Source organism: Coptis chinensis, chromosome 3 (genome assembly GCF_015680905.1).
Source record: "Coptis chinensis isolate HL-2020 chromosome 3, ASM1568090v1, whole genome shotgun sequence".
NCBI classification, from domain to species: Eukaryota; Viridiplantae; Streptophyta; class Magnoliopsida; order Ranunculales; family Ranunculaceae; genus Coptis; species Coptis chinensis.
The window spans coordinates 35,573,206-35,592,807 of record NC_141458.1 but is presented as its reverse complement, the minus strand read 5'-3'; the positions used below and the strand labels follow the sequence as shown (position 1 = coordinate 35,592,807).

Sequence of the window (19,602 nt, the reverse complement as noted above, 5' to 3'; positions counted from 1 at the left end):
TCGACCTCCTCAGACTCATCATCCAACCACCCGCCCGGGTTTCACGGCTTCTTCATCTTCAATTTCCATTGGTGCATCTTCATCCCGGTCGTGCGTTTTATCGCATCGAATCGGGAATCTTTTCCGCTCATCCCAGTCCTCGGCTTCTTGTCATCAAGGTCGGGGAATTGTCTTTGCGGGGATTAGTGTTGGCTCAAAATCTTCATTTGAAAGAAAGTTTCTTTGTCTTTTTCTCCTCCCCATCAATCAAAATCACCAACTCATTATTGGGTTTTAGTACGCCAGATGTAAACGCGTGTGATAGTTTGTCAGATGGAACGGATGGGGAAACTTGAGATGGTGCTCAACATACTCCCCACTCTTGGGGTTCTTATGCTTAAAGATGAAATGCACCTTGTTTGTAGAACCACATTTATCTGGTCTAAAGTACTACAGAAGAAATATATGTTCTAAGTTTTAGTAGTTCTAAGTACCATAGATATTTAGTAGTACTAATAGTGGCATCACATTCTTATCACTACACCATGTCAGTATCATCTTTTAATATCCTGTTTCTATTCTATAAACATTATGTTAAGACAATGACACTGACCACAACTCACAACTTCATGTTAGCATGCTCAATGCCAACATACATTTCAGTTCATGCTAGAAAACAAAGAGGAAATATGAGATTGAAGTTTACTAAACAACACAAAAAAAAAACCAATGGGCATCTTTTCGATATGGTTTATAGATAGATACTACTCATTACAAAAATTAGATCTATTTTTCTTGAATCAATTCTTATGAAGATGCAATTCATACTCCATGAAATTGAGCATCACTCAAAGCACCGAGGAAAGTATGCTCAATGCTAACAAATTTCGGGTCATGCTTAACAATGAACTGGAACTAATAAAGTTGGGATTTCATTGATCAAAGCATATACTACTGTTATGAAAATAAAACATATATAGAGAACTTTTTAAACTGTAGACATCAGCAACTCACGTAATCTTATCGTAAACATTTTGGTTTGGATGACTCTCATCATTCGTTTACCTTTAAATTGAGCTTTTTCGGGAATTGAAATCTGAAATTGTTTGCAAATAGGAGATTCTTCTTTTCGTACTACTCTACGAGGTTGTCTCAAGGGTGCATTTTGTTCGTCCGGGTCCTTCCATGGTTACCACTACACCACTTACATTTTCAAGTTGCTCATCTACTTTAGTAGAGTAATGATCTTTCGGTACTATAGTAGAGTAATGATCTTTCGGTACTACCTCAGGTGTGTCACACCATTTAGTCGGGATGGTATTAAGCAACATTTCTTAATACAATATATAAAAATAAATAAATAAATATATAAATATTATTGGACGGTGAACATGACCATCGCCTCAATATGGCTCATACATCTTCCACTCAATTGGCTTACAATAACTTCCAATATAACTCATATCCGGATTACCTATGACCTTGTTTCTAGCTTAACTTCTGCTCCCTCTCACCTAAACCTATCGACTATTGTATTGTTCTATGATAACCAAGTGGTTAGTTTGATCCAAGTGAGCTAGCAAGACGTAAGCACAATATTTTTTTTTTTTGGTTTTTGGTAAGCACAATATTCAACCTCTGCACGATAACAGGCTATAAAAGAACCAAAGAAAGAAAGAGACGCGATGAAAGAAAAACCTGTCTTCAAAATTTGGAGACCCAGATTCATGAGGAAGACTAAATACAACCCAAAATAACTGCAACTCACAAATGTAAGCCATCGCTTTAACTGGTTCGTTTCCAGAGATCATGAGATCGATCTGCAAAGAGGCCAAGAATACAGAGTTAAAGAAATTAAACTAATGTCTATTGATGAAACATACGAAATGGCAATAGGAGTTTAATTTAAAGCAATAAGCGATGCATTCCATGCCAATATTAAACATCCGGAAGAGTGTAAACATACTTCATGACCGATTTCTCTCGACCGATTTTATCCGCAATAGCGACCTTTACTCCATCACTGGAAGCAGCTTCCTTTAACTCTTTGTCTAGTACAAAACCAAATCTCGCACCTAAAAGGGTTAAATGTAAGGGCTCAAGATCTCTACAACCGGGTACAGAGATCATCTCTGTAACCGTGTTATCTCGCCGTTCATTCAAATTCGAGATGTGTGTGTGCCTCGATACGTGTGTGTGCTCCGAGTGCCGAGTGTGTGTCTAAATTTGGCTTAGTGTTAATGCTCAAGTGTTATTATGATTTTTCATGTTTCAGTTGTTACGAGTTATGACTTATGTGCTGCAATATGACAACATAATAATTAGAAGGACTTAGCTAGAAAGGAACTGACTCAAAGCGCAGCTATTCACTGAAAAAGCATAACAAAGCCAATTAAAGAGGCTATTTATACACTTAGTAACTTACCTTGCCCCAATGCCTCCTCAGCAAAATCCATGTCTCTGCCCCTATTCAAGGTAGAAATTCATCTCTTTCTAATGGGATACAACATTTTTATATAAAACGTTGAAAGTTTCGCCCGCACAATCTTCTTCCTAGACGCCCTTAAAGAATTTCAAAATACTGAATTTCTTTTTTTCCTAGGACATTGTACTATCGTATTGTATTTTTTTCCTCTACGCTAAAAGTTTAATGAGGCGGCTTCCCATGCTACAAATGTCGTATGTAGTAGTGTAGCTACATGCAACAGATGTCGTATGTAGTAGTGTAGCGAACGCTACTATTTCCATCTTTTTCCCGAGTCATCCGCCGACTTTGAATTGGGGGTTTGACACTTGCAGAAAGATGAAAAAGATTATCCACCCAAATCTTCTTTGGAAGAAGTTTAAGTTCTTCCTTGACAGCTTTGAGCATATTCTGAGCAAGCTTTAAATCTCTAGGTTTCATGTCGAAAACAAAAAACCTCATCGAGTAGTTGATAAACATACCTTGTAGAATGATCCTTTACTTTCTTGAGCAACTCAATGGTACAACTTAAATTCTTTTGCTGAATATAATGTACGATGATCCTTTCAACGCTATCGTACCAATTATTCGTATTGGTATTCTTCATCCCCGAAAGAAGGGAGGTTTTTGAATTGTTGCTTGGTGGTAGGGAAAGGGAAAAAGATAATAGACAATCCTAGTTTTGAGGAGGATTTCGGTAGAATTTGGATAAGATTTATTTATTTTGTTATTTTTTTTTTTCAATTTGAGGAGGTCATAATAATATAAAAATAGATTATAGAGATTTAAACAAATCTAGGGAGGTGTCACTAATTATTATTACATCCGATTTTGTAGGAGCCAATCATATTGCTTAGAGTGTAAAATGGAACGATATGGTGAGGAGAGAGAATGTGCGCGAGCTTTTATATATATATATAGATTAGAATTTACAAAAAGTTGGAAACTCTGTTAAGCCTTGAAAAATAGGGCCAAGAGGGTATATATATATATATATATATACATATCCGTTATATGAACTCTACTTATACAAACTCCAAATAAATTCTATCACGAAAAACAATGAATTAGAAGCTGATTTTTTGTAGAGATGTTAGTCCCACAATATAAATCATCTTTAGAAAAAATCAGCACATTTGAAAATGTTTAAAAATGTCTAGATATATCAAAATTTGATTGCAATATTATAAAATTATCCAAAATTTCAAAACAATTTTTGACAAGGTTAAATATTTACGTTTTGGACTGATTTTTTATAAGAAGATTCTCTATTATGAGAATACTATCTTCACAAAAAATTAGCCCTCAATTCATCTTATAAATCCACTTTTAGTGGTGGAGTTCATTTAGAGTTCATATAAGGTGGAATTCAATGAGTATATATATATATTTTCCGATAATATTGTTCAAATGATATATAGTGAAGGTGAAGCTGCTGCCAACTCCCTGACTCCAAAGGAAATAACCGCACTAAGGAAAAAGTCATAGCGTTGGCTGTACAAGATTCTAGTTTGTACAAGCTGTTTAATTGTTCATGCAATTCCAGAGTGAAGATGGGTTGCAAATCTACAATATAACTCGAAATCAGCAGGGCGTGTTTAGTTGCATTTTTTATGCGCCTCTTAATAAAGAGTTTTAGCTTTTTCGATTGTAAATTTGTAATGAATAGATTGGACAGGTATCTTTGCATTAAACCGCACCTACACGTAGAATCATTCTGCAATAACCCACATCATATCATATGGTCTTTTATACCTCCATTCATACAACCTTGCTCTCAGTAAACAACTTACCTCTCCAAGTTCACAGTTCTCTGTGCGAAATAAAGATAGGACGAGTTTGGAACCTGTAACTTGTTACACGATATTACAACTCACCATCACTGTCGTCTGGAAAGGTAACACATTTGAAAACTTTGCACTTCGAGCAAAGGACATATCCAATCTGCAGCCAAGTTATACAAATGTTTAATACTATGCAAGGACTGCATTTTGCCTTGCGGCAAAGCAGATAACATACTTCTTGCAAAAATGTGCGCAAGCATTATATCTTCTATTCGCAAAAATTAATAATTTACACACTCCCTGACATATGGTTTCCTCAGGTATTCCCTTTCTTGTAGTTGTAGCTGCTCTCGCATACTCATCTCCTCACATATATTCTACCATTCCTGTCATCTGACAGTATCCTATCTAGCAGTCCACATTAGGATTAGTAAAAACCATGGCCCAAAATATCGCCGAGATATCCGATATCTCGCCGATATATCTCGGTAAATTGGTACACCGATATCGATATTTCCGATATATATCCACCGAATATTGAACTGCTTTTTTTCCGAGATATATCGGAATTTCCGATATGAAAGTTTATATCGCCGATATAATCGATATTTCCGAGATAATCGATATATATCAGTTGACTTTTTGACCAATTGTTAATAACTTAATATTGAAATTTCCAAAATATCCGAGATATATCGGTGAGATATCCGATATTTTAGAAACTTTTGACTGGTCACCAAAAAAACCGAGATATCCGATATATCCGATATATCCCGGTTTTTAGGTACACCGATATATTAACCGATATTGAAATTTTGGGCCTTGGTAAAAACATTACAACCTGGGGCCTAACGTACTGATTATGAATAATTTTTGGTAAAGAAAACACAAGCTAACATCAGGCAAATCCGAGTGGGGCCTAACTCTGCCTAGTTCAACAATGAGCTGAGAAACTTTAGTTCATCAAACATCTGTCACATTATGCAGCCTGCGAAGTCAATAGTTGGGCGTACCCAAATAAACATGTTCTCTTTTCATTTCAAGAGGACAAAAAAGACTAAACAAGATTGATACGAAAACAAGTTCAGCAATGGATGACTAGTACAGGTTGAGTTTCAGTCAAGGGGATCCTTGGTAAGACAACCATCGAAGCGTAGAATCTACCATGCATTATACAGCTGAGTCTCTGAATCTACTTGACCTTATTTACCTAAAAAAAGAGGTACTTACAGCTCTGCAAGATGGACAACGACGGTATATCCGGTTGTTTTCTGCTTTGACATTGGTCTTTTGTCCATTACAAAACCCACAAAGCAACCATCCTTTGCCGCTGCATGGTTCACACATAATTCCTACCTCATCCTTGGAGAATTAAAGCAATTAATTCACAATAGACCATTACTAAATTCGAAAAACAATTAAAAAAGGTATTGAACTTTACAAGTTTTGACAATATGGGGACTAAATTTTTTTTCCGGTCAATTTGGGGACCAAACTTTTTAATTTTTGCAATGTGGGGACATGTGCAATATGACATCTAAATTTTCACACGGTGTTTCACATTGAATTAATTTCCATGGTCATGAGGTTGTAGAATGTTAGCATGGTGTATAACGTAACTTGTGAATTATGAAACACCGTGTGAGAAATTTAGACTACATGTGTAACTAGCCCCTACATTGCAAAAATTAAAAAGTTTGATCCCCAAATTGACAGAAAAAAAAAGTTTAGTCTCCATATTGTCAAAACTTGTAAAGTTCGATACCCTTTTTAGTCGCTTTTTTTATTACTAAATTTAGTAGATAAACTAGAACATGAAAGAAACACAAGCTACTCGAAATAAAAATGAAAAGAATTTTCTACACACAGCTTACATCCCCTTTTATTAATAGCCAAATGCATTAGGGTGCAAGTCTGAGAAGATGGGCATCCAGAAGCATTTTGTTCAAAGCAATCAAATCACTATACTGCTTTCATCTATATGCTAGAAGTATCGATATCTAAACCAAGTCTGTGTTAAGTGGATACCAGAATAGGGATTCTAGTAAGGGCCTTGATCATGAGGACACACAAGTTATCAAAGATATTTTCTCTACAGCAAGTATATATCTATATCAGCTGGCCTTTTCTGGAGGAAAGTTGCTCCGGGGACTATTTTTTTTTTTTTTTTGTGTATGTGTAATGAAAGAGAGACCAATAGCTGCCAGGATGAGAATTTGTAACGTACAAAAGCACTTCTACAACATTCTCAAGCACTTGTCATAACAACAAAACCAAGGTGGAGTCAGGGTTACTAAGATTTTTCCAACTCCTTGATAACACAAACGTGATCATGCATTATAAGAATTTCCACCAGATCATAATTTGTTAGGTCACTTTCGAAGAACAGGTTTTCTGCTAAATTAACTCATTGATTAGCATCAAAGTAATTATTTCTGTTCTTGTTCCGTGATTCCAATATTCTGAACACAAATACTATAGATAACATTTTTATGCACTTCAAGAGTTGTTGATTTGCGAACTCTACAAGTTGGATGTCCCCTCATTGGACTTATTATGATTTTGTTTGGTCCAACTCGCAATACCCAATAGGCACTACTGCATAATTGGATGTATTGCAATCTCGACTCTCAATGCACACGTACTCAGTGACTCATCAAGTGTATCAGTGACATCCAAGTTTACATTGCATCCAACAACTTCCAGCTTCCCCTTAAGCACAGTGAGCAATGGGCAAAATCTCCACAAACCTATTGTGTTGTGGTTTTCTGTGCGTGTGTGTGTAACCTTTCAGTTAATTAGCTGTGCCGGATTCTATAAAGTAGATATAGAAGTAAAACTCTAAAACCATACAATATTATTTAGGTGTCAGTAGAATTATATCAAACAATATTTAGTAGTCTAGCTTGTTGCAATTGAAGGAAGCCAAAATTAAGGAAACTTGTATTGAAAATTAAATTCTGTAGTACCTGTTGTTGAGTTTGTTGGACAGATGAGAAACGCAGAGGCCTAAAAGAAGGCCTATTAGTACTTGAAGATGGCAATACTTGTATCATCTTCACCTTTGTACTTAGCAAAGTAAACGCCATTGAAACACCACTGCCACATGAAAACTTGATATCTTCAAGTGGATATGGTACTAAAGCAAAATTACACCTCTACTTCCCACATATTACAATTCCACCACCCAACTTATATCTCCTTGTCTCCTTCTTCAAAATCTGACTAACCATGAAAAAAGTTCATTAACCAGCTGCTTCTTCATTCTTCTTCTTTCACTAAACCAAGTCGTAACTCACCGTTCCAACCAACTCACTGTCATAATCAACGGCTATTCCGAATCAAGAATCCACCTCCTCCGTTCGATTGCCGCCACGTACTCATCCATCCCCATAGTCTCCTCCGTCCTCATTTTATGGGGCAACACCAATACTTGTCTCCATACCCTTACTCAATTATCCAACAATCTCACATTCTACTCCTCCGGGGCACCAATCGCCCTCATTCGACAACCCAACGAAAGCCTCAACTCTCGATTCCTCCCTCGCCCATCGGTTATTACAACGCGTGCCGTTGTAATCTGCGATGACGATGTCGAGGTCGATGCGGAATCGCTTAAATTTGCGTTTAATGTATGGAGTAGGAATCAAGAAAGTCTTATTGGATTTTTTGCGCGGTCTCATGATCTTGATTTATTAACAAAGTCTTGGATTTATACACTTCATCATCATAAGTACTCAATCTTGCTTACCAAGTTTATGGTTTTGAATGCAAATTATTTGTACAAGTACAGTTCTCATGATACTAATATGGTTAAATTGAGAAATGTCGTTGATGAAATGATGAATTGTGAAGATATTTTGATGAATTTTGTCGTTTCGAGGGAGGTGAATTCGGGGCCGATTTTGGTTGAAGCAAAGAGGTTGAGGGATCATGGGGATGCGAGGAATCGCGGCGGCGGCGATGGGAGGATGTTGGGAGAAGAAATGGGGAAGAAGGTGAGAGATGTGGGATTGAGTAGTAGGAAAAGTGGGCATAGGAAGAGGAGAGGAGAGTGTATTAGGGAGTTTCATAGAGTGTTAGGGAAAATGCCTTTGAGGTATAGTTATGGGAAGGTAGTTAATTCTGTTGGTGAACAAGGGTTATGTGATAAAGGTGGGAAGTTAGTGCTTTGTGATGAGCAGGTATAGTTAGTGAATGAGTGTGGTAGGTAATTCAGTTGGTGAAGGTTGGTAATTCTTTTGGAAGCTTTTTGTTTTTTGAATTGTAATGAACAAGTTACACGATATATGGAAATTTGTTAAGTTTACATGTCTCCCCTTGTGTAATTTTCTTTGTCAATGGTTTTCTGTTATGTTTAATTGTACAAATGGAAAACGAGAAAAAGAGCGGTAAAATTGGAGCATAGATATCGAATATTTCAGTATGGGAGTATGGGAGCCATCCATATTACAATGCCACAATGGGTCAATGTGGACAAGTGATTAAAAGACAACAAGAGAACACCACACATTACTGCTGAAAACCATCCAGCCATATTCCATATCTTCATTTTGGTATGGCAACCTCTCATCCCACATTTATCCTTGCTAGCTTCTTTAATTAGAAATTTACCTACTGAGTTTTGAGAATGGCATCGGCCTATGCTGTACTAAGTACATCCCACCTGAGTGCAGGAGCAGCAGTGAATGAATTGCTCAATATTGGAAATGGAAACACAAGCTGTTGCTTAACAAGTTCAGTAGTAGGGAGAAGAATAAGACAATTCTTAGTACCAAAGTTAAAAAGCAATAGCAGGAAGAGGAGGGGGGTGGTGAAGTGTGGTATCGAGGACTTCATTGGAGGAGATCTTGTGAAGTTCGACCTTGGGCGTTGGTTAAATGACGTGGAGGAACACAAGTCATTGGCCATTTACACACCACATGAAGGAGGGTATGAAGGTCGTTATCTCACCCGACTCAGGTACCAGGGTTACAAATTTTTAGACCTTTCTGCTAGAGGCCTCGGCGATCCTGAGACCACTCTTACGAAGATTCATCCAGTCTGCCCAGTGAGACTTCATACCCATTTATTTATCCACCTTCTCTTCCATGCATCAACCTTGTGTATATAAGCATATACTATACGTGGATATTAATGAAATGGCATCCAAAACAGGCTCACTTGGGGAGGCAACCAATAGCTCGGTGGTATTTTCCCCCGGAGGTTGATTACAGACTCTCTTTACTGCCTCCTGATGCCAAAGGTCTAGTTGTTTGGGTACTTGAAGCAAAGGTATGTAATAATTAATTATTGAGTCGTCCACACACCTAAACTAAGTTTCTGTACTAATCAGTGTCAAGTGTAGTGCATTCGTGAATGATTAATGATAGGGAACCCTGCGCTTTGAGTGCTTTAGGTTCTATCCAAAGCAGAGTTGCAGTTTCTTGCTTTGCTTCCTACTCTCCGCCCCAAAGTCAAGGTCATTGCTGAATGTGGAAATTGGTATGTTCTAAGCTTCAAATCGCACGCACAATTGTGTAATTAACTTCTAATGACATACAATGGGTGGATGTGTTCAGTTGCCAACAATAACAGGGTTATGCCTTCACAGCATGACTAATTTAGTTACTGTAGTCATTATCTCACTTGTTCTAAGTTTAACTATGGATGATACATATGTAGGAGAAAGTTTATGTGGAAACCTCTCAAAGAAATAGCAGGATTATCTGCAAATGAGGCAGCAACATCATATACATCAACCACCGTATAAAGCTTCTCATCAGGTACTATACTAAGCTGTTTTCCATATTACAGCTCTGTGCTTTTGTTGCTTGTGGATTCACTTTCCCTGCTCCCCAAGTTCACACTGCATTTGGAATGATCATAGAGGGGTAGCTCCTTGGCACATATTCCTCAATTTTATGTCCATAAATATTGAGATTTCATTTATGGAACACAATAAACTAGATTATTGCAACTTAAATGGTGAGCCTTGCCATTGCAAAGGAAGCACAGGATGAAGGTGTATTGTTTTGTTGTTGTTTCTCATTGCAGATAAGGGGGAGGCAATTGGAGCTGGAGCGGTGATCTGCAATGGCAAGAAGAAGACAGCGAAATTGAAGGTTGTTAATTCAGTTGCTTGTATGTGGAAAAAGGCTGCAGGTTAATTAGCTTTTTGTCTTGTGAATTGTGAAGATATGGTCTGATGTGAAAATCAGCTTACTTACATGTATAAATCCGCAAAAGATGTTTGTGTATTGGTGATTAACAAATATATTCTTTTTGAAATGCTGAAGATTTAGGAATTATCAAATTCATTGTTTTGAACTTTTTGGTAAGATAACAGTCATACTTCTGGTTGATTTTTTCTTGTCAATGTCATCTTATCTTACCAATGTTGGGGATGATTTGCATCTGCAACACTTTCCTGAACATTTAGGTCATAGTCATCGTTTCGGTGTATCATATTTTCAAATTGTACAGGAACGATATGATATATATGTCATACATTTAGGAAATGGACAAACCTGAATAATCACCTAGAGTTTAAGAATTCAGATAGCTAATTGGATACCTATTTTCATCACCACGTAGAGGGACTTACGAGATTCAATGTCTTTCCACAATTTCATTACTTTCTTATAACTTAAGGTTGAAGATTACAAGCATCGGCATCTTAAACACCAGCAGCTTCACTACTACTTAAATGTAAGATACAATAGTGACAGTAAAAGCATAGAGAGGTTCTTGTAGTCTGTAAACGCACTGTACAATCATCTTCTCCCCGGGAGATCTTCTAATTATGCAGGCGGATAAGAGGCTTCCATAGCAATACCACACATTCCCTCTGCTGCATCAATATCACGTTGCATTCTTATGTATCCCTTGTCAGTTGTCACCCCATTTAGTACCCCAAGAGTTCTTCACCAACCAGTATTTTATACCATTATTGTTGTTTGTCCCATAGCCAACTACAGTAACACCATGGTCCAGTCTTGTGCCACTCTCCTTTTAATACGCCACCTTTGTAAAACTGGAAAGCGGATCCACTTGCATCAATAGCTACTGAAATCGGTTGGTTAGCCACTGCCTTTAACAAAGCTTTCTCATTGTTGTGTGGCACGTCTTCATGACCATTGATCTTTGCTGCATGGGACGTACGCTTCCTTCTTCTTATCACAAGTTCCACCAGTGGTAGTGTTGTACGGGTACGTACCTTCTGTTGCCAGGCCGTGATTTTGTTGGATGAATTCGAAGGTATAACACCCCGTGTTTTTATTCTTTTATTTTTCTAATAATAATAATAATAAAGATAATAATAATAGATAATAGATAAAATAATATAGGATAACTATCAGCTTACGGATAAAAGCCCGTAGGTAAATAGATAAGGGTTGTCCTTGTTGTTCGGTGAGTTTTCTCACTTAGAGTTTTTGGAGAAAAACATAGAAAAAAAACTTTATACAGAAAAAAATATGGGAGTTTTACTGAAAGAAGAAAAGGAAAGGTTTTTTACGGTATTTCACCGATAATCGGGGCTTACAAGGTGAGTAGAGTTTATCTCTCACCACTACTAAAACTATAATTTTTGTCTGTTTAAATTACGAATTTACTGTCCAAGCTTTATGGGCGTTAAGGGCAGTTAAAGCCCAATATATAGAAATCGTCACTTTTCTTTGTTTCTCTGTTTGAACTCATTTTCTTTACTGTGGCTGGAAATTTGTGGATTGATGTCTGGGGTTACAGGTTGATGTTGTACTATGGTTGTTTGGGTGAGATTGTTAACACTTGAAGGTGCGTCAATGGCGGCACGAGCCCAGACGTCCTGTACCACTTAGATACTGTTATGGTTGTTGTTATTGTAAACTTTTTGATTGTTGGTTGGCTGGTGGATGATGGGTTGAAGTGGGGTAGTGTAGGGCGTATGAAGCTGTCGAATGGGTGCTGGGAAGCTTGGTGGAAGCTCCCAAGACTTGTTAATGGCGGCTTGCCCAAACCAAACACTGCAGTAACACAGTTTGAACGTTTTTGTTGATATTGTTGTTGTTTGGGTTTGATGATGATGGGGTAGTGTAGTGTGGGTGTGGGGGATGTAAATGGGGTCGAGTGAAGCTTGAAACAAGCTTTAATGGTGGCCGAATTTTGTCTCAGATCTAGTTTTGGTCGAGATGTTAAATTTAAGAATTGAGTTTTTGGCTTTTAGTAAAGTTGTAGGGTTTGTGATTAGGAGTCAAACCGATATGAGGGAGAAGGGAGAGGTGGTGGCCGGCGCGCGAGCTGGTGGTGGAGGAGAGAATTTGGGGAAGAAGGTGAACTGTTGGCCGAATTGGGCCTGGGGCTTGGGCCTTGGGCCTTAGCAAATTTTGTTTTGTGTTGGGCCCGGTTTTGTGTTTAGTGGCTGGGCCGAAATTTCAATGTTTGGTTGGGCCCGGATTGTGTTTAGTTTGGGCCGGTTTAAATTAAGCTTTGGGCTTTGGGCCAAAACCTTTTGGGTTCTGTTTTGGGCCGGTTCAGATTAATTGGTTGGGCCGGACCAGTTCAATTAAACTTGGACCAATTTGGTTTAGTCTATAGGCCCGTTTCATTTGTTTGCTTGGGCCAGTTCTATTTTGTTTGGTTGGGCTGAAACTAAGTTGTGACTTCTTTGGGCCAGTTTCTAATATTGTTTTGGGTCTTTAAATAGTTAGACCTTTGGGCTTTGGTTTGGACTTTGATTGTGGACTTTTGACTGTTTAATTGTGCTACGTTTTATGTTGTAGATTGTATGGACAAATTAAATGCTAAAATATTGCGGAAGCCTGCATAAATTGGTTTGTCTTTATCTAATAAAGATTTGACGTTAATATGGCGTATTTTAGACACGTGACAAGATTTATATTTTTTAGAGACATAGTCATAAAGACTTTTGACTTGGCTATGATTAAGTCTATTGGGATAGGTGCTTGACTTTAGGCTAAGACCTGTATATATATACGTGTGTACGTGTATTAACTATTATGTGATATTTCAATCTCTTATGATATACGACGTTATGACACTTATACATCCATGAAATTAATAACGCGTAAACAAAAAAATACATGAATCAAGATACTCTTTCGTTCTCTGAAATGATATATACAATAGAGTTCAATAATGCGTAAATAAATTTACCGCACTCTTTTAGAACTCTCCACGCCTCAAGTTTTGGAATTGAGTTTTATGACTGTTGATGTCATAGGTTAGGTGGGCATTTATTGAATGTGTCATAAATGGCTCGTTAGCGTTATCTATGGGTATTCATTGAATGTGCTATGAATGACCCGGGTATTCATTAAATGTGTCATGAATGACCAGATTGTTTGGACTACCCTAGAGAGGAACTAAGGTATTAAGCCTCAAGGGTTAGTTGTATTCCTTGAGTGTCTGGGGAATGTAAGGTTGGGTATTCCTTGAATGTGGCGGGGAATGACCTAAGGTACATAGGTTGTGAAAATATGTGTATAAGAAAAGTAATTGATTAATTAATAAGAGAAATTAATTTGATTGTCGCGAGTGTGCTTGGGTTTACTTTTTGGAATACCTATAGGAAATCGACAAATGTTAGAAGTTCTAACTTTCTTTGCTTGAGGAGGGTAGGACTTAATAACATTTTGTCTTGAGGGACGGGTTCTACCCTTATCTGGTGATGGATATCGGTAAGTTTTAATTAAATGACTTAGTTATTAAAACAAGTTATTAGAATGAGTTAATAAGATGGAAGTCTTGCTTGGGAAGAAGCTATGCGGTTGAAATGAGGAACTACACGTCTTCAATTTCGTGAATGATTAAGTTATGGGAAAATATAAAGTGATTGTTTGGATAATTAAAGTATGATAATGTTTATATGTGGTTAGTCTACTCATACCAGCAAATTCCATTTTGCTGACCCATGTTTGCTTTGTTTTTGCAACGTGGGTGTGTTCTTGGGAACATAGGTGGAACCGCGGAGTGTGATTTGGATTTGACCTGGAGCAGTCCGTTAGTTCTTTTATTATGTCTGATCTTATTGGAAAGATGTAATAACGTATGTTACATTTTTATATGACATGAGAATACAATGTTGGAAATTGTTATTCTTAAAGTTTGTTTATGTTTGTATTGGGATGGAAGAAAGTTTTTAATAAAATGATAGTTGAGGAATTTGGAGATTTTTGTTGTTAAGTTGATCCTGTTGTGATGTGGGTTTTAGGTTTTGACATATGTTGTATCCACCCCGTCATAGCCTGGGTTTCTAGACAATTGAAACGAGTGATGTTTGAGATATTTATATTTCAAATATTCATTTTTTTTTTAATTGTTTAGAAAATCGGGCTGTGACAGAAGGCGTAGTCCATTAAACCTCCCCAACAACCGTGATCCATACGCCTACGTGCCAATTAACAAACTGAAAAAAACCAGGTTTTAAGAATAATCTCCCTCCTCCTCAGTACAACTCAAAGTGCAACCACGAGCAAATTATAGTTAGTTACAACTCTAGCAGATTTTCACTTACCACATGGGCCTTGGTCTTTGATGGGTGTAACAGCTCCTTTTTTTCTCCAATTCATGCTAGTAGGCCGGAATGGCTGTAACATTTTCGTACCGGAACAATGTTGCTGATCTTGGTTGGAGTGGCTTTTTGTATCCGTTTCGATATGCTATAAATTCTTCATTTGTTTGGACTGGGGCGAATTTATTTACGCTTAGCACATAGCATTGACCATCTAAATTGTTAAAATTATCAATGAACTCGACGTTGGCCTTGAATACTTGGAAACGCCTCTCTTTCTCCAAGGTGTCCTTGTATACTCGCCCGTAGCTGATCTATCATCCGATCCACTGCTCATGCCTATCTTCCATGGATAATTTATGGAGTTCACGTGACATAATTTGAGGTGCAACGATAACCAAAATAAACAAGGCGAGACACATGCATTTCCATGGGGGCGAAGAAGCCATGCTTACTAAGCAGTATCAATTTGTGGAAGTGGAGTTACAGTATCAGGGATGAAGGATTGAATGACAGAGTTTGCACATTCTGGAGTGCTGTGGGAGCAGCAAGTGATTTGAAGTTTGGAATAGACAAGTCTGTCATAAAATGTATTGTGCATATCATACATATACACACAAGACAAAATAGAAAGCTAAAGTGATTCTACTATTCATTCGGCCGAACTTATACGTGAACAAAGAAGCACACAAAGTCTTAACAAAAAAAAAGAAGCACACAAAGTAAATCTAAACATCAAAGACCAGATTTAGTTATCAAATTAAAAGATTTTAATTGACAGGCTGTTTTTGGTAACACTGAAAGAAGACAGTGTCAATCCTCACGTTAACACATCACAATCCCAATGAAATCTAACCAGATTGGGTGCGCCCACACAAATTTCCTTGTGCTGAATCCGGACTCATTTACTAATAAAAGGAAATGTATACAAACTTTACCAAGGTGAAAAATATAAGAGCGCCGGGAGCAGGTAGGTTATGATAGACCGACCCTACGCTAAGTTTCGCAAAACCCTGCCTTGTTGTTTTCAGACATTTTACTTTTTTTTTTGGGTATCACATATGTGTGACATATCACAATATTAACTTGCTAAATTCTAAGATCACACGATTTATAATACTAATTTATTGTTCTATCACTACATATAGTATATATACTTTCCTTCCATCTAATTTGCATTGTGAACCGCTTTCAATCTCTTTAAGACATCATAGATTACTGAAATATAGGCATTCATCTTCTATTTTATCTATTGTTCATTCTAGAGTATTCATAGATCAGTCTCCTTAGCTGAATAACAATACAATTATGTCAAATAAAAATTGAGTAAAATTTACATATTAGAAGGAACTTTTTTTCGGTTAATGAAATGTTGGAGGAAACTAAACTACAATGAAGTTTAAATTCAACAATTTACAATATCAAAGTTCGTACAAAGAATTACTGGACATTCTATTATGGGTGATAGACCAAGTTAGATAAAAAGAATAAAACTCAGATAAAGGATCATAGATTTTCATATGTTTTATGTTGTAAACATAAATCTTAGAAAACAAAGCATTTTTTCAAAAGTTTAATATAGGATCATAGATTTTCATATGTTTTATGTTGTAAATATAAATCTTAGAAAACAAAGCATTTTTTCGAAAGTTAATATGCTTAGTAATATGGTTCCATGAAGTTTTGGAAAAGTTGAAGATTTCATAGTCCCTGGAACGATTGAATGTCAATATATCTATTTGGTTGAGTTTGATATATGAGTTCATGTAATATGGTTTGGTGACAACTTGGTCATTACAAATTTTATATTATTGGATTCCATAATTTTCTATTTCCAGTATTGATTGATTTGGATAAAAGACTACTAGCAAAAATATTATTGGATTCCATAATTTTCTATTTCCTGTATTGATTGATTTGGATAAAAGACTACTAGTAAAAAGGATGTCTTGAAAACCGATAAATTTGTATAAACCAGATTATTTGAGAATAGGGACTGTGTTTTTTTTTTTAATGTGGGATTGTGATTTGTGAGAGCCATAATAGTATCATACACATTTCTCGTCTAGCTTGTCTTTAACAAGGGTTTAATTAAGTGAAAAATCTGGTGAGGAGTAAAAAGAGGGAATACAGGTGATCTTAGCCACATGGCTTGCCACTAATGTACATTGATTTATGTCAGGATTCGTTTATTATCAAAGAGATAATTATCAGTTGAAAGTTATATCTATCACAATTGCTCAAGCTACAAGATTACTTGAGTTACAAGGAATCTTTACTCTATCTCTATAAATACTACATTATTTTTCATAAGGAACTACGTTGAAACTTGATCCCTAGATAATAGATCTTGGAGTGCGTGAAGCGACCATTATTTGGTTCGGTTTCATCTCCCCCCAATATCAAATTCCTCTGTTTCTTAGTGCGTTCTTTACCATTGCTTTCGTTGTGTTGAAGAAAAAAAAAACAAAATTACAAAAAGGGTTAGTTAGACTTACCCCCCATTAGCAATTAGTGTTACCCCCCATTTTAGTGATCCAACGGTCAGATTTCTTCATCTGAAAAAAAAAAATCATCTCGTAACCGTTGGATCTTACAATTGGGGGGGTATCACTAATATTTTTGAAAATGGGAGGGGGGGTAATACTAATTACAACTAGTAATGGGGGGTAAGTCTAACTAACCCTTAAAAAAAAAAAATCCTATATTCTACTATTTTAGAGACATATGCTCCTTGGCACGGGCCTCACTTGGTCTAACCTCGTTAAGATTGTCAATTGCAGTCTCTGTTTTCGAATCAGAACTATTTCCTAAATCTTCAATTTGTTATGATTACAAATTGGGCCTTGTTGGGCTAATTGGGTTATGATTACAAATTGGGTTAATTGGCTAATGAGCGTTGATGTCATCTTGAAACAAATTGGACCTAAACAAGCGGACCGTTAGACAAATTGGATGGAAAACAGACATAAGGTGCTAAATTGAAACAAATTAAGAGTTTGTAGTACTAATAGGCGAGAAACAAAATACAGGTACTATTTAAGAAAAAAAAATGAAAGTACATGGTACTAAATAGTTATAAACTCATTTTAGAGACATCTAGATTTTCTTTCTCTTCCCTCTTGTTTTCTCTATAAAAAAAAATCTCCATTAAATTAAACAAACAAAAACCAGGAGACTGAAACTCAGCAAATCTAACTATCAAATACCAGATTGTGAAAGCCTGCGCTATAGGATTCAAACACTGAAGCTCATATTATCTAAAGCATTAATAGACTTTTGAGTAATTTTCAAGTTAAAAGATCAAATGCCCAAAAATGACTAATGACACCAAATAAAAAATATCTACAGATAAGGCACACACGATATGGCTAGGCATTTTTGGTTAGCTCAAAGGAGGACGATTTGGTTGCAGCACCTTAGATCGACGAAACAATAACAACATGGAACTGAGAAATTTGAGTTAAATTGAAGTATTGAACCACGAAATTTGGCTAGTGGACACTTGACAAGAAGGGGAAATTGTCCAAGCTGATTAACATTGAGCATTTTCAAACTTACGAACCTACTCTTGTATGGGGATACTGATGGTAGAAATGGATGTGGTAAAATTCAAAAAGTGACAAAAGTACCATAAAACTTAACTAACTATATAGCAAAATGGACGTGCTCTGCACATGGATGGCAACTAAATAATGTTGACAGATATTTGTATTTGAATATAATATCGGTGTCTACATTTCATTTTTAAGAAATTATATTAGCGTATTCAGTTCATTAGCTTCTGAAACTGGCATGCTAAAAGAATATGGAAGATGGAAGCCGTTAAATACCCTCATACCATATATCTACCTGTACATACAAAAAAAATTCAAATATGATTGTGTGTTCACAGAGTGGCGACATATATAATCTTAGAATAAATGTTACGTGGTTTTAGAGGTGGAACTTGGAAGTGTGGAACACAATTAGATGATACTTTGTAAGTTTATAAAAGTAAAAAAATGCAATAGTCCATCATAAGTTCTAAGTTGAATTGAAGTCCTGACGACATGGTAAACATAGGCACGAAGAATAATTGTTTCCTCTAAATTTGACGAAAAAAGATAATAATTGCCCCCTCCGTTCCATAGACATAAAATAATAATAATAGTAGTAATAATAATAAAACTTCTACTAAATAAGCAATTTGTAAGGTGTGGACTTTCCTTAACTACAACAGACACCCTAAATGGTCATTGACTATAATTAAAATGCAAATGACGTGAATACTAATCATTAATATTTTCCTAATGTTCACAATTTGACCAGTGTTACAATGAATTTTTTCCCCCACCTTCTAAATATACATGCTAAAATGGCAATATGCATATGCAAGGTACATCCTTGAATGACACCCAAATCAGGTACATCAATGAAGGCACAAAACCAATAAGACCCTTCGCATCACTCCCCAACATGCCCATCCAGTGCATCCTGTGAGACTTGAACACTACAATTACTATATTGGTAAAGATCGACTTACTACATACTATCACTTGTAGAGGCTCCAGTCAATTGCTTTTCCTTGATGAAGTGCACTCCTTTTGGATGATATGTGTCATATATCATCTATTTTTATCTCTATATATCGGATGATATATAACAGATATCATCCAAAAGGGTGCTAGATTGCAAGCTCTAAAACTTGGGTTGCAGTCTGCATCACAACGAAGTATTGAAAGGGTCGTGGTCTGCTCTGACAATCAAACAATTGTCAATGAGCTAAATGGAAAAAGCTTCAAATGTTTGTTGGAGAGTTGTTGTCAGTCTAGCCTTTTGTTGGAGATTCAAAATTTTCAAGTCATTTATGTTTTGTACAGTTGTCTTTTGTCCTAGGGATC

The 19,602-nt window shown here is 36.5% G+C and overlaps 2 protein-coding genes and 1 pseudogene across 3 annotated transcripts; 2 read left to right on the top strand and 1 right to left on the bottom strand.

Annotated features, from left to right (window-relative positions):
• Positions 1-7,264: 7,264 nt before the first annotated feature.
• LOC147509372 (Nucleotide-diphospho-sugar transferases superfamily protein) lies at positions 7,265-8,541 on the top strand. Its single transcript, XM_086597789.1, has 2 exons — positions 7,265-7,305; positions 7,373-8,541. The coding sequence occupies exons 1-2, from the start codon at positions 7,265-7,267 to the stop codon at positions 8,415-8,417; spliced, it is 1,086 nt and encodes a 361-aa protein (XP_086453915.1). The 3' UTR covers positions 8,418-8,541.
• Positions 8,542-8,689: 148 nt separating this feature from the next.
• Positions 8,690-10,522, top strand: NDHN (NADH dehydrogenase-like complex N). Its single transcript, XM_086601695.1, has 5 exons — positions 8,690-9,277; positions 9,385-9,501; positions 9,626-9,711; positions 9,892-9,992; positions 10,264-10,522. Exons 1-4 carry the CDS (start codon positions 8,858-8,860, stop codon positions 9,977-9,979), a joined length of 711 nt encoding a protein of 236 aa, XP_086457821.1. The 5' UTR covers positions 8,690-8,857; the 3' UTR covers positions 9,980-9,992; positions 10,264-10,522.
• LOC147509370 (senescence-specific cysteine protease SAG39 pseudogene) lies at positions 10,263-15,304 on the bottom strand (annotated as a pseudogene). Its single transcript, XR_015215951.1, has 3 exons — positions 15,207-15,304; positions 14,555-15,028; positions 10,263-11,467 (listed from the first exon to the last, which is right to left on the bottom strand). The product of XR_015215951.1 is annotated as a senescence-specific cysteine protease SAG39 pseudogene (transcript).
• Positions 15,305-19,602: the final 4,298 nt, after the last annotated feature.